Genomic DNA, 15,854 nt, shown 5'->3' with positions numbered 1-15,854 from the left:
GGACATTGGACATATTTAGAGACACAGCAGGGAATATTGAAATAATTCGTATAATGAAAGAAATACCAAGATATAGCCCATAGTCACAGGTTAACCTTAAAAAGGGACATTTATCCGAAGAACAATAGGAAGAGTGGAGGGGATTCCATTGTAGTTACAGAAATAGAACACTTGCAGTCATCCTACAAAGATGGCACATGATTCTGTTAGGTCACACTGCAGTAATTACTGAGTTTGCATGTATTGAGTACAAGTTATCTGAGTACTGGTGGTCCAGACAGTTCCAAGTACAAAGTGATATTTTATGAATTTTAGCAGAAGGTGTGTCCTAGCAGGGTTTTAGGACCAGGTAGTGAAGTTCCAGGACAACCTGGACTACACACAGAAACACTGTTTCAAAACCAAACTAAACCAACCAGTCAACCAAACAGAAGAAAGTCTGAAATATGTTTGCTATTGCTACTGGTTTTGACTGGCATGAAACCAAGTAAATAGTGAGAAATCTTTAAATATATTCCATATTTTTTTTCCTTTCCATCTGCCTGTCGGAGACAAGTCTCACTACATAGACCAGGCTGGTCTCAAACTCATAGATATCCTCTTTCCTCTGCCTCCTAAGTGAGGTATAAAGGCATAAGCCACCACATCCAGCTCAGCTGAACTTTTTAAAAAATGATTTATTTATTTACTTATTTTATGAGCACTAGTGTTTTGTCTGCATGTTTGTCTGTGTGAGGGTGCCAGGCCCTCTAGAACTGGAATTATAGTTCTGAACTGTCATAGGTGCTGAGATTTGAACCTGAATCCTCTTAGAAGGATGTTTTATAAAATTAATTCAATCAGTGTTCTAAACCACTGAGACATCTCTCCAGCTCCCCAGGAGCTGGAGACTCTTTGGGATTTGTTTTATAGTGAAACCTTTAAAAATTGCCTCTGAGAAATGAGCATGAGGTGGAGAATTTTCTATGTTCACAGATGTCATAGACATTGGGATGGGAACTTGAAATGTGGGTAAGTAGGTGGAATATGTTATAAATATGATTACCAAGGGTAATCACTTAGAATTTTAATATTAAAAAATAAAATATTAATTTTAATATTAAAATATTTAATAATTAAAGTCATTATTTAGTGCTGATGTATATAGTTAAGTTTGGCAGAAATCTTAGAAATGGGTGTGTAGCTGTCCGAGGCCTTAGTAAAGTCTGTGTCTTAAAGTCAAGTAGGTGTCTAGTTCTTCATGTAGTCTTTTGATTAAACCAAGTACAAAATACATCTGTAAGACTTCCCAGGTAGTCTTAACTCACTGCAGTCATCCTCGGGCCGACAGCAACTTGTCTCACTGCACAAAACTTCTTATAGCGAGCTGTGTCTTACTTGCCTACTTAAGGTGTACTTAAAAAAAAATTTATGTGGATCAAAATGAACACACTATAGATATTTGAGAGGAAGAGTTTGTATCAAACGTAATAGAGTTTTACCTACAAGTTACAAAGGCGCCTTAGTTTTAGTAATCATGCACACACACACACAAAGCAGAGTCAGGTGGCTTGCCAGGTGAGTTTTCGGGGGAGTTAAGATGAAGCAGAGTCATGCCATTACAGTCTGATTTCAAAAATAACATGGCAGTGTAGAAAAATAATAAGAGAGTTTGTTACAGAATGCAGCATAATAAAAGGAATCTGATTTAGCTTATGAACAAATTTGCCTGGGTGTTAAAATGTTGTATAAAATTATTTTTTCTGCAAAGGAAACCTGGAAGATTGAACCTTGGCTGTAGACACTGGGAAATATAAAGTTAAAAGTGTATATAACAGAGCCCTGGCTGTCTGGAATCGTTTTGTAGACCAAGCTGAGCTCAGACTCAGAGATCCGCCTGCCTGTGGCTCAGAAGTGCTAGGACTAAAAGGCTTGCACCAGCACACCCTGTGAAGGAAAGCTTTTCTTAATCACATGCTAATGTCAGCAAAGCCTTTGATTGGCCTAAAGACACATCCAGTGGGTTCGTGAAACTGACAGTTTTGATTATTCTAGAACATACTTATATATAGTTAGACTAGATGTAAAGTTACAGCTATATTAAATTTTGAAATGATTATGAAATAGTGGGTATGGAACCATTTGCTATCCATTGCAGCAGTAATTCCCCCCACTTGTCAACAGAACTTGTTTGAAGTAAGAATTGAGCACTTCCCGTATTGAACATGTAGCTGTGCTCTCTGCCATCTTTGCTGTGGATCTAACCTTCTGAGGTTACCTGCAGTTTTCAAATGCTCTGCATCTTCGATGCTCTTCAAACATCTCAACCCTTCTTTACGATTCAGTCTCTCGTTCCAACCACTCGCTTCTGTGGGAAGCTGATCTTAAGTGATTCCCGTGTATTTCTCCTTTGCATCAGTCTGGTGCCTAAGGCATCAGTCACTCTTAGACAGCTGTCCAGCTCGCTGAGGGACCTCTGCCTTTCTTTATCCTGTGGCTCTTGCTTCCCATTGTGCTCACTCAAGTTTGCTCCTGACGGATGAGGCTGCTCTCGATATATGCATGCTGATGTAGCAAAGAGAACAAATTATTTTCATCCTTAGTGTTGTCTAAAGATTTGCTTTTTCTTTTTCTTTCTCCCCTTTTAAATGGAGTAAAGGATATCGCTGGCTAGTTACGCTGTGTAGATGCATTTCAACTTGACACAAACTGAAGTCATCTGAGAGGAGGAAACCTTGATTGAGAAGATGCCTCCATAAGATTGGTCTGTATGCAAGCCTGTGGGCATTTTCTTAATTAGTGATTGATGAGGGAGGGCCCAACCCATTGTGGGTGGTGCTGTCCCTGGGCTAGTGGTCCTGAGTTCTGTAAGAAAGCAGGGTGAGCAAGCCATGGGAAGAAGCCAGTAAGCAGCAGCCCTCCACAGCCTCTGCATTAGTTCTTGCCTCCAGGTTCCTGCCCTGAGTGAGTTCCCGTCTTAGCTTCCTACAGAAGTGGATGTGGAAGTGTAAGACAAATAAACCCTTTCCTCCCCAACTTGCTTTTTGCTCATGGTGCCTCTTCACAGCAGTTGAATGTTGATCAAGACACCAGTATATCAGAAATTGCCTTTAATAATCTCTCAGTGCTGCCTTTTGAACAAGGTAGTATTGAGTACACTTACATTTTTAAAACTTGTTTTATGTGTATGGATGTTTTGCTTGCATATATTTCTGTCTACCATATGTGTGCCTGGTGTCCATGGGGGCCAGAAGAGGTTTTCAGACCTCTTGGAACTAGAGTTAGAGGTTCATGCTGAGGCACTATGTGGGTGCTATGTGGAAGTCAGGTCCTTGGGGTTGGGGGGTAGGAACCCAAATCAACAAAACAAACCAACCAACAAAATCCACGCTGACCAAACTCTCCAGCCTAATTGATTACACTTTAAATTTCCCTCTGAAATTAAAAAAGGGGGGGCGCTTTTCAGAACCCCTTTTTAGTGTAAAAGAATATAGGAAGTGTCCATCGCAAGTGGCTGGGTCAGCTGCACAAAGTAAGCCATTTCCCACAGGAGCATCTTGCCTCTGGTGCCCTTTAAGAGTCTGGGATGCCTGGGTACCTGGACAAGGGGTGGCCCCAGGAGATCTGTTCCCCGGGTCATCTGTCTTACACCCATTTGTTATCAGGCTTAGCACTCTGCTGGATATGGATATAGGAAGTCATTAGCTCAAAATAGATAAAAAAGAGTTGAAAAATGTTTTCTATGTTTTTTTTTATTGGGCCGACAAATGTGGTGTCATTAGCCCCTTTGTTTATAATATCCCAGGATATTTTATAACATTAAGTAAAATTAGCAATCAGGAAGTTTTACAAAATTCATATTAGTCTTTCTTCAGTCTTTGGCAGGATGGTTGAGTCCAATTTTTCTTCAACTTAAATAGGTTAATTAAAAAGTATGCGTTTCTGGATCTGCCTCTTAGCTCTTCTATCTTCTGTATTATACTTACAATCTAAAGTTAAAGTTACTCAGGATAACATTAAAAAGTTATGAGTTTAGATACACAGTTTACAGATACATTTTTTTGTGTGTACAAGGACACCATATAGTAATGTATATAGATGTGCGTGTCCTCGTTTCTCTTTGGTGCTCACTGGTGAAAGCTGGGGTGCTATTGGACTGTGCGACAGTCTTCTGTGGAACCATGCAAAGTTGGTTGGGACCATGGAACCATGCATGCATGCAACAAGAAGACCATGCTGAATTTGTTTCATTAGTGTGGTAGGAGATTTTCAGCCTTTGGGCTAAGGCCAGGGTGCTGCCTGCCAGCTCATGATCTGGCTTCAGGGAGTGACAGTTAAGGCCAGGCTGCAGAGTGTGAAGGCCTTTCTCCAAAGGTTGTAATTTCTGATTTTGTACCAGAGTGGCACAACTTGGGAATGGCGGGGGGAGGAGTATGATGGGTTTTGATCATTTAGAAAAAAATGCCTGGGGCCTTCAGGGTCTTAAGTTGTTAGCTCAGTGTTACTTGATTGTTACCTTTAATAAAGCAATTGCTAGTTCTCAGCTAATGGGGGTTGGGAGACTTTCATCCGAAAGGCAGTTTAGAACATTCAGCCATCTCAGGGTTATGTAGAAATAACTGAAAGCTTTCTGCAAGAAACCTGAGAAACAGTACATTATGTAACATGGCATAAGACTATTGTTAACTGAATTTTTTTGCCTTAACAAAATGATCATTAAGTAGATGGACACATTGTAAGCCACCGTTAGATGTCCACTGCTTATAACCTATTAAATATTCAGATCTGCCTCTAAGAACTGGTGAGACTTTTTTGGATGAAGTCATCATTGTTGGCCAGTTGCAGATACCAGAACCTTCTTTTCCTTTAAAAGCTTTATCATTGTATTGCTTGGTTGGTTTCCTGGAACAAGTGTCACTTGTTATTGTTTGTTCTCACTTTGAGTGGTCCTCCATCCTGCTGAGGAAGAAAAACTCGTAGACCGAGAGCCAAGTGACCAAACATTCATATGCAGATTCCACGTGCAGGGTCGAGAGTGGGGGTAGGGGGTGAGAGATGCTCTGAGACTGTATTTTGCAAAGCCTGCTGAGGTCCTGTGGTCCTGTCTCCAGACCCCAATTCAAACGGCAAATCTCTAAGAAGAGTCAGGGAAACAAGGAAGGACAGCAGAATTCGTGGTGCTCTGTGACCCTTGGCTAGATGGCTATCCCAGGGAGAGAGGGAGACTCAGACGGGTGCTAACAAGAACAAGGATCCTAGATGGGAGAGAAGCCAGGCTGCACAGGGAGGGGGCAAGGGGCAGGAGAAAAACAGATGGCAGGTGAGGGAAAGGATTTGGGGGCGTTCATAATAGGAGGAGGTACTTGGGCATCTGATGGCAGCATCCATTCAGACACACTCAAACTTGTAGACAGGATCCTGAAAGCCAAGAGAAGGTCTTTAAGGATTTCACAAGAAGCAAGAAATGACTTATTAAGTCAGTAGTCTACAGAGGATAGGCCATTCCCGGGACTTTAGAGAACCAGGTCACCTTCCAATTTGATTTCCTTCAGTGACAGACACACAAAGGCCTGGCTCTGTAGCAGAGTCCATCTGAGGGAGAAAGTACAGGAGGAGGAGGAGGTGCTTATGCAGGAGGAGGAGGAGGAGGAGGAGGAGGAGGAGGAGGAGGAGGAGGAGGAGGAGGAGGAGGAGGAGGAGGAAGTGGAGGTGGTGGTGGAGGAAGTGGAGGTGGTGGTGGAGGTGGAGGTGGAGGTGGAGGTAGAGGTGGTCCAGGTCCAGGTCCAGGTCCAGACAGATCTGAGACACCGGAGCAGCAAGCTGCCTGGGGATGAGGCCGCATCTGTTTGGCTTAGTGTTGGATATGCAGGGTGTCAGATATCTTACATCATCAAGATTGGTCATTATCTGATGAAAAAAATGAATGTTGGCCCTGCAATCTTTGTTAAGGTTTAAAACTCACTTTGTGGCTCTGGGGATCAAATCCAAGGTCATATATTTACCAAGCATGCCTTCTAAGCTAAATTGCATAACCAGTCCCTGTTTTCTCCTTCCTTCCTCCCTTCCTCCCTTCCTTCCTCCCTTCCTTCCTTCCTTCCTTCCTTCCTTCCTTCCTTCCTTCCTTCCTTCCTTCCTTCCTTCCTTTCTTCCTTGTTTATTCATTCCTTTATTTCTTTGGTGTTGTTTTAAAGACAGGCTCTCATTCAGTAGCACTGGATTGGCATTGGATAAGTAGACCAGGCTGACCTTGAACTCACAGTGATCCACCTGCCTCTACCTCCTGAATGCTGGGATTAGAGGTATGAGCAACACCACATCTAGCCCCCAGGTTTATTTTTAATATATTATTTAGACTAATGCTGGCCTGCAGAAGGAACATCCATAATTTTAAATAATTTTCTGTACAGTTCAGAATTATTCCTATCACAGGTAAAATGATCAAAATGGAAATCTGTGTTAGGAAATAAAGGAGAGATGTTAAAGGTTGAAAGTGTAGTTAGAATGAACATATAGAAAAATACCACATAGTATATAGCACAGGGGATGATATTGGCCTTTGAAACAATACAAACTTCCATGACCAAGATGGCCACTATTCAAAATGGTCTTTCTCCCTCCGACTCGGACGGACCTTCAGGAAGCAGTGTGTAGCGTTTTTTGTCGGTGGGCTTTCTGCACTGACACAGGTGCTGCATCTCTGTCCTGCCTGATGATGATGATGAGCGCTTGAGTTCATGTTGTTTTTAAGAGTAAGAACTACTTTTTTTTTTTTTTTTTTTAGGTTTTTCAAGGCGTAGCCCTGGCTGTCCTGGAACTCACTCTGTAGACCAAGCTGGCCTCAAACTAAGAAATCCGCCTGCCTCTGCCTCCCAAGTGCTGGGATTAAAGGTGTGGGCCACCATTGCCCGGCAAGAACTATATTTTAAAAATTTATTTAATTTTAATGGTTTTAAAAGGCAACACATGGCTAGTAGCGGCTGGCTTAGGCAGCACAATTGTAACATATCCCACAGTGCCCAGGAAAATTAATGGGGAAGAAAATGTGGTCTTGGCTAGATAGTTCCGGAAGGACCCCACTTAGTCCAGGAGGCAGATTTGAAATTGCCTAGTGATGAGCTGATGTTGTGACTTGGAGGCACTTCCTGATTCCTTTATCTGGATGTTTGTCATCTGGAGAGATGCCTTTCCAAAGGCATCCCATTGGAAGTTCCTCTTTCCAAGTTGGCTGTTGGAGGCTGTGTTGCTAGTTGGGGGCTGGGGGGTGGGGGTCGATGGTTACTGCCCATGGGGCTCTGTTTAGGACTTTCCATTTGAATTCCAGCTCAGCATCCAACCTTTATCTTACGTGTTCACTTATCACCATGTGGATTCTTTTCTTTTTCTTTCTTTCTTTTTTTTTTTCCGAGACAGGGTTTGTCTGTGTAGCCCTGGCTATCTTGGAACTCACTTTGTAGACCAGGCTGGCCTCGAACTCAGAAATCCGCCTGCCTCCGCCTCCCAAGTGCTGGGATTAAAGGCATGCTCCACCACCAGCCTGGCCTGTTCTTTTCTTGATAGTACTGTCTCCTTGGTGACAGAGAGGTGAGGGTGGTGATACACTGTGTTCCAGCTGCAGGGCACGGCTTGAGAAACTGAGGGAGACTTCCCTCCATGCAGTCTCTGCCAGTTCTTTTCAGGGCCTTTGGAGGTAAAGGAGAGAAGTTGAAAAAGCCACCCAGAATGGCGCTAGTAGGAGCCAAGAAAGCCTCGGCATCTCACGGCAAACCCCCTACAACTTCATACTTGTTAGAGTGTGCTGCACATTCGTGGAAGAGTTCTGCTGTCCGTGTGGTTGAACTAGAGGAAATGTTTGCATCTGAAAGGTGTTTTGAATTCACCCATTTCCTCGATAGGTTTCTGATCTATGCCTGTGATAAAACATCTGCACCTTGGTATTGCATTAAAACTCGGGTGCACAAAAGCCATTGTGTTTCCAGAATCGTGGGACAATTAGGAACTGGTTAAGTTTTGTGAGGTCGGAAAGACACTGCATTAAATAGAAAATCAATGTGACACTATTTAATAAACACTAACTTATAATGACATCATTTACATCTCAAATATTTATAATTCCTCATTGACTTCTTGTGTATTTGCTGCTCTTACTGCTGATTTTTATGTCTTTAACTTAAAGATTCAGAAATCTTGTCGCATTAGGGATCAAGCCCAGGGTTTTGTTCATGCTAGGCCAGTACTTGGAGCTACATTCTTACCTCACTGCTGGTTCTTTGTGCTGTTTACTTTTTAGACCTGCTTGTTGATTCCCAGGGAAATCACGAGCAGTCTTCACTTGGTCCTCTTACCTGCTTGTTCCTAAACGTGTGCTCTGATGGGAAGTTCCTCAGAAGGAAGGCCTCTGCTGGGTGAAGAAGTTGCGCTTCATGGGCATAAAGCTGATGCGAGCCTTCTGCTCTCCTTCATCCCTTTGTCCCTTTCTATTCAAAAAACTGTTTGCCATTCAAACGTTAATCTAAGACTCATTAACCTATATAAGTGTTTTTTTTCATCTGTGAAGAGGAACTTGGGGCAGAGGCCCAAAAGTGCTTGCAAGCTCAGAGCTGCTCGCAACTGGCATTGAGCTTCTGCCCATGCCAATCGTTCTCTTCAGTCTTGTGCCCCTTGATGCACTTGTGAACTCTCCCTGAGTTACACCATGGTTATTAAAGTTTGTTTCTCTCTCTTGAGGGTGCTTTTAATGCGAAGCTACTAGAAAATAAACCCATTTTTTTTCTGATTGTTACTCTTAGGTGTGGCCCACTCGACAGTGATATATAGGCACAGGTAATGTAGACATTCAGTGTAGAGAAGGGTGAAACCTTCAAAATGGAGCTTTATTTTAAATATGTTCTAAAAACTGAGAATCATGTTGCAGCTGCTATTTGGGAAAATGGTCTTTCAGATGGTCTTAATAAAAAAAACTGACCAAAATCAATTAATTAGGTTAGCTCAGATTGGAAGTATGGGCCTTGGTTACCAGATGGATTTCTGGCACAGTTGCCAGTTAGTCTGAGGTGTCAGAAAAGAATTGAGGTGACCTTGGTGGCCAGAGAGCTAGCAGTCACTGCAGAGCCACAGGTTTTTAACTCCTGCCTGGGGCACACCTGAGCGTGGTCACAGCTGCAGTGGGTCACATGCTTGCTTGATGCAGTCTAATGCTGGCATTTTTCATGCCTCCAGGAGTGGATTCTTAATGGGAATGAGTAGGGAACCGGAAGGAGGGGAACAAAGCCAAGTGTCTGGTATAATCACTCTCAGTGAGCCTCTGTTCTGTCTCTTCTCGTGCCTGTACAACTTCTCTTTCCCTTCTGCTGGGTCCTTAGCTATAAAAAGCAAGTGTCAGCTCCACCGCTGCTGCTTCAGGCAGGCCCTGCAGTGCCCTGGGCTTCATGATCCTACAGGAGAGGGTAGCAGGGCCCTCTGTTCTCTTTACCCCTGGGCAGAGGTGGGCAGGATCTACCCAGGCAGTGCTGTTCTTGCCGCCAGTCCCACACACACTTGGTGTGCCCCAGCAGATGAAGCTGTTGGGATATGAAGGAAAGTCTTCCAGAACTTACAGGTGATACTATCTCCCTTAAAGCTGTTGCGGTAGGTGGGCTGCACGGCTGGCTTAAACTGTTTATCAATTCCATCGCAACATTTCTTTCCTTGGAAGTTAAGAGTGAGCCCTGAGCAAACGAAGAAGTGACTTTTTAAAGCTTTTTAGGTTAGGCACAAATTCAATTTATCAATATTTGTTGCACTTGGCACTGGAGATTTCTACTCTTTGCTCTGGACTTTTAGTTGTTCTGAAAAAGAAAAAAAAAGCAGCAGTATATGTTCAGAGAAGCGGCTTTCCCGTGCACTTGATTCTCTCCTGTCTGACCTCTGCATTTGGAAAAGGTACATCAGAAAATATGTGGCAGTTAGTGGCAGAGTGAGGAGACCTTTGACGTTGGCTGACAGCTGTCACCTGGAAGCTGCAGACCCTCTTAGATGTCACGTCTGTAGTGCTGACAGTGAGGAGGAATGTTGTTTACATTTCCATAACAGTTTCCTCCGTGTTACGAATACATTAGGACTGGGCAGGTAGAAGAGGGGCTTATCTGTCTCATGGGTGACTCCTTACAGAGTTGGTTATTTGCATATTCTTGTAGAATTCCTGACTGAGTCTGTTTAGAGCTTCGCTGGAAATTCTCCATCACGTGCTTCTGTGCCCCAAGTGGGTCAGTATCACCCAGTGCTTAATGTGCTTAGGAGAGGAAATCAATGAGTTAAATTCCAAAGATGTCTAAGATTTTAGGCATTTTTCTTATGTGAATTCATTCTTTATTAGGTTGTTGATTCAGTAAGCAGTGAACAAAAACACTTTTCTGTTTTGGTTGTTAAAACATTCTTCAAATCAAATTGGTTATTTTAATCTGACCCCAGATCTATCAGAGTTTATAGCTAAGGCAGAAAGCTGGGACGCTATTCGGTTAGCATAGGAGGTGAAGGGATGTGCCAGCTAGCCCACTCCCTCCTGCTGTGTCCTGCTTTGTCCTATAAGGTTTTTAAAAGGTCTGGTGGATATTTTTAACTTTTTTTTTTCTGTTAAAGTACTATCCAGTTTTGGCTAGTTTCTGAAGAGGTCTCTGTCTCTACCAACAGGAACCTACAGCTAGTTTCCCTGAGTAGGCATTGGGGGTCCTTAGCTCTTACCACAGTCAGTAAAATGGAGCCGGTGTCTCGACCCTGCTACCATCCGCCCCACAATTCTGGAACGCGATGGGCCCAGAGCCATGAGTGAAATTGGTCCTCACGGAGAATGAAAGCTTCCCTTGTAGTCTCTTTCTGAATCTTGTCTATTCCTGCTATTAAGTATAATGAAATTATGAATTTATTGTGCTTTTCTCGAGCTTGCTTTTCAACCTCATTACGGGCGCTTTCTTGTTAGATGCTTCTGTTGCCGTTACAGAGTTGTATGTGGGCTGTAAATATCTAATTTGTACAAAATGACTGATTTTGGTATTTGTATAATCCTCCAGTCAATTTAACTAAGTTGGGCTTTTCCCAGTCCCCGGTGCCGCGCTCACCGCTCATCTGATTACCGCTCAGGGGAGTGAGGCTAAGGGCGGCTGTTGGGAACCAGAGCATTCCCAGGGCCTTAGCCCAGCAGATGGGCTGCTGGCTATATTCATACATCTGCTTGCCTGCTGTGGCAGCTGCTGCTGCTTCATGTTGTGTCCTTTTGTTCTGTTCCATCCGAGAACGGAATGTGAGGAAGTGTAGTGAATGGATTAATTTAAGGTTAAGGTTAGTGTTTTGCTGCTTTTCCACGTAACAGATCATAATGCTTCTGGTAGAAGCTAATGAGTTTCCCTTAAAGTGAACTAGATTTGTAAAATACAGCTCAGCAAGGGGCCTGGGTTGGTATTGTTGATGGGAACTAAATTCAAATGTGTAAAATACCCGCAGCTTTTATCATTTGTTCCTAATTCTTTGTTTTCTTTTTTCTTTCTTCCCACCTCCCACTCCCTTCCAGGACCTATATCCAGATTTCACCGCTCGACACTGCAGGGTCCAAGAGAATTAAGGAAATCTAGAATGACACGAAGAAGATTAGTTAAGGATTATAGGTTTTGAGGACGAGCACCCCAGAGAAGTGAAGCACAGACAAGCTCCCAGGCTGTGTGCGGAGGAGCTGTGTGTTAGAAGAAGATGGCGGATCCAGGAATGATGAGTCTTTTTGGCGAGGATGGGAATCTATTCAGCGAAGGTCTTGAAGGCCTCGGGGAATGTGGCTACCCTGAAAACCCAGTGAACCCCATGGGTCAACAGATGCCCATAGACCAAGGTTTTCCCTCCTTACAGCCATCCCTCCATCATCCTTCCCCTAATCAGAATCAAACCAAGTTGACCCATTTCGATCACTATAATCAGTATGAACAAAAGATGCATCTGATGGATCAGCCTAACCGAATGATGGGCAGCGCCCCTGGGAATGGATTGGCATCTCCGCACTCACAGTATCATACTCCTCCCGTTCCCCAGGTGCCCCACGGAGGCAGTGGTGGCGGTCAGATGGGAGTCTATCCTGGCATGCAGAACGAAAGGCATGGGCAATCTTTTGTGGATGGCGGCTCCATGTGGGGCCCCCGGGCCGTTCAGGTACCAGACCAGATACGAGCCCCCTACCAGCAACAGCAGCCGCCACAGCCAGCTCCGTCAGGCCCCCCGGCACAGGGCCACCCCCAGCACATGCAGCAGATGGGCAGCTATATGGCACGTGGGGATTTCTCCATGCAGCAGCATGGCCAGCCACAGCAGAGGATGAGCCAGTTTTCCCAAGGCCAAGAGGGCCTCAGTCAGGGGAGCCCTTTCATCGCCACCTCAGGACCCGGCCACCTGTCGCACATGCCCCAGCAGAGCCCCAGCATGGCCCCCTCCCTGCGCCACCCAGTGCAGCAGCAATTCCACCATCACCCTGCTGCTCTCCACGGAGAATCCGTTGCCCACAGTCCCAGATTCTCCCCCAACCCTCCTCAACAAGGGGCTGTCAGGCCACAAACCCTTAACTTTAGTTCTCGGAACCAGACAGTCCCCTCCCCTACTGTAAACAACTCAGGGCAGTATTCTCGATATCCTTACAGTAACCTAAATCAGGGATTAGTTAACAGTACAGGGATGAATCAAAATTTAGGCCTTACAAACAGTACTCCAATGAATCAGTCCGTACCAAGATACCCTAATGCTGTAGGATTCCCGTCAAACAGTGGTCAGGGACTCATGCACCAGCAGCCCATCCACTCCAGTGGCTCACTGAACCAAATGAACACACAAACTATGCACCCTTCGCAGCCTCAGGGAACTTACGCCTCTCCACCTCCCATGTCACCCATGAAAGCAATGAGTAACCCAGCAGGCACGCCTCCTCCGCAAGTCAGGCCCGGAAGTGCTGGGATGCCAATGGAAGTTGGCAGTTATCCAAATATGCCCCACCCTCAGCCATCTCACCAGCCCCCTGGTGCCATGGGAATTGGACAGAGGAATATGGGCCCCAGAAACATGCAGCAGCCTCGTTCATTCATGGGCATGTCTTCGGCACCCAGGGAGCTGACCGGACACATGAGACCAAATGGTTGTCCTGGTGTTGGTCTTGCGGATCCACAAGCAATCCAGGAACGACTGATACCTGGCCAACAGCACCCTGGTCAGCAGCCATCTTTCCAGCAGTTGCCAACCTGTCCTCCACTGCAGCCCCACCCAGGCCTGCATCAGTCTTCACCTCCACACCCCCATCACCAGCCTTGGGCACAACTCCACCCGTCACCCCAGAATACCCCGCAGAAAGTGCCTGTGCATCAGGTAAGGGGATGCAGACCGCCTGCCCTGTGGCTTGAAACGCAACACTGTTTACTTGTCCAACAGAATTATCCTTTGTAGGTTGTCTCAGAGTCGCCTCTCCCCGCTCCCCCCACTCACTCACTGGCTCATTTATTCCAGAGTTCTTTAATCACTGTCCTGGGAATTGTGCTAGGTCTAAAGCTGTAGCTGCTTAGTGGTAGTTGACTGAGACTGGGTCCACTGGTTAGGAAAAGCTTCTGTTATTCTCCCCTCCCCCACCCCGCTTTTCTCTGTTTGAAGAATACACTGTAACTTGGTTTCCAGCAACTGCTTGTGCATTAGCTTCCCTTATATCTCCTTTTGTTTACCTTCTGTGGGAAGCTCTGACATATGTGTTTCTATAGTACTTGACCGACTGTTGAAGAGTGAATTTAAGTCACCAGCTATAGGAAATGGCAGGTAATGGCAATTTATAGGAGTTGTTTTGAGACTTGTGTTCCAGCACGGAAGGATCACCGGGTTTTATAAGTTAAGATTTTTGTATCTTTGCCAGTTTATATTTACAAAGGCATTTCACCCCCCCCCCCACCCCTTTGTATATTTTGGTCTCCACGGCCTTGACTTGTGAAGAGCAGTGTGTGTGTGTACAGAGTTTTCTGAGTGCACATTCATCCCCCTAGGCCTGCAGGTCTAGTGTATAGAGGGCGGGGCACATTGGTTCTTCCTGATGGACTTGATCAATTTGGGAGGGAAATCATGACCTGTGTGTGAATGCAAAACAGAGTGAAAGATCACGAGTGCTTAAGTGACAGATGTCCCGGAAGAGGAAGTACCTGTGAAGGAAGAGTGCTTGAAATTCCAGTAAAACTTTCCTTGGGGAAGGGATCCCTGCAGACGTCTCATGCGCTTTAAGGCCATTTCCCCAAACATGTGCACCTGGAGTCGAGCTCTCAGCAGGGAGAAGCAGCTTTGAGAGGGAAGGCTCAGGCCATGGAGAGGATGCTGGGATCCTGTTTTACAGACTTACATGAGGAATTACTTCTGGTGGTCATGTCATCGTTGGAAAGATGGGTGAGCAACAGGAAGTGGGAGCCAGCTGTCCAGGCTTGCAAAGACAGCTGGGATCAGGGATCTGTTAGTGGAAGCAGAGAAGGTTGAATCTGGGTGAAGGAAAGGGCCTGCCCTCATAGTGAGTTCAGTACGGTTCAGTTGAGTGGTGCTGGGGCTTCAGCTTGCCCTTGTCTGCCAGAGCAAAGGTATAGTTGCTTCAGCATGGTACACCCAGTGTCTGTCTCAGGAGCACTGCAGACGTGGCTTACCATGCACACCTAGTGGATGGGAACAGAGCAGACTTCCCATGAGACAGAACGGTCGTCATCCTTCTGGAAAAGGATCCAGGAAATCTCCCCTCACTCTTTCCTCCAGCATGCCCAGAGGCTGATAGGAAATGGGAAGGCAGCTGCCATCAAAGCTGCAGGTCCCGATGGAGAGCCAGCTTCAGAGCCAGCTCTGAGGTTTTCCTTCCTGTTGACTCAGGGACAAACACTCGACAGATCTGTCATAAGGTGGGCCAACCTCTGTACCTCCAAGGCAGAAATGAATGTGGTCTAGTTTTGGGAAAGTAGTGTGTTAGTAATGAAAGGATCGTGCTGAGAGGTGGTCTTATGCACCTTTATTCCCAGGCAGAGGCGGGCGATCTCTGAGGGGGAGAAATAGAGGGGTCTTTACAATGCTTGTTTCTAGCAGTGGGAAGGTGAACAGTTTGTTGGGACTCCCTGAGGACATTGTGGTGGCCCCCAGAAGAGAGAGCTGCTTTCTTACACTTCCTGTTTTCAGAGGACAGTAGCAGCCCTGGCTTCTGAGCCCCAGGGGGACCAGTGTTATGTACTATAGTCTGGAAGACCCCAATGATATTGTGCTCTCAGTAGGCATCTCAGAAGACAAACTCAGAACTTTTCCGAGGCTGCAGGCCCGGATATTTGAGCTGGTGTTTCTTCACAGGTTCAGTGTTTGTATTTTTCTTGACATTTACTTCCCTATTTATGTTTAACTTGGCAACCTCTTCAGTTTTGGGGACAATCAGTTGTTTTGAAAAATAAAGTCAGAAGGGTGTTTGAATCCCTGTTCACCCCTAAGCAAGGTGCTGATACCAGATAGGCGATTTAACCTCCCTGAACCTGATCCTTCGGTGAGACCAGAATGAGAGTGGGCCCCAGAGGCTCAGGTGGAGTAACTTGGCCCTGGCAATGCCCTTTCATCTCTAGGGTGTAGTTTATGACCTCCTGACACCCAGGCTTCTTACACTTGTCATTGTATGTGTAGATAATGTAAGTTTAATTTTATTTTATTTTAAGGAAACAGGTTGCATATTATGAAATTTCACTTAAGACAAAATAGTAGCTGGGTAGTGGTGGCACATGCCTTTAATCCCAGCACTTAGGAGGCAGAGGCAGGAAGATTTCTGAGTTCAAGACTAGCCAGGGCTACACAGAGAAACCCTGTCTTGAAAAACAAAACAAAACAAAAAAGACAAA

The 15,854-nt window shown here is 45.2% G+C and overlaps 1 protein-coding gene across 9 annotated transcripts in view; it reads left to right on the top strand.

Annotated features, from left to right (window-relative positions):
• The window catches only part of Chd7 (chromodomain helicase DNA binding protein 7), a 181,525-nt gene that overhangs the window by 51,076 nt on the left and 114,595 nt on the right, over window positions 1-15,854 (top strand). For 7 of the 9 annotated variants that reach the window (XM_031366666.1, XM_031366675.1, XM_031366672.1 and 4 more), the window contains exon 2: window positions 11,519-13,341. In XM_031366666.1, the coding sequence (XP_031222526.1) occupies window positions 11,695-13,341 (1,647 nt within the window). In that variant the 5' untranslated portion in view covers window positions 11,519-11,694. Of the gene's footprint in view, window positions 1-2,638; window positions 2,744-11,518; window positions 13,342-15,854 lie in introns of all 9 variants that reach the window. The other 2 variants (XM_031366668.1, XM_031366670.1) reach the window with 1 other exon arrangement.

The sequence above is a fragment of the Mastomys coucha genome, unplaced genomic scaffold (genome assembly GCF_008632895.1).
Source record: "Mastomys coucha isolate ucsf_1 unplaced genomic scaffold, UCSF_Mcou_1 pScaffold14, whole genome shotgun sequence".
Taxonomy (NCBI): Eukaryota; Metazoa; Chordata; class Mammalia; order Rodentia; family Muridae; genus Mastomys; species Mastomys coucha.
Note: the sequence above shows the minus strand (reverse complement) of the source record. Positions and strands in the feature narration are given on the sequence as shown.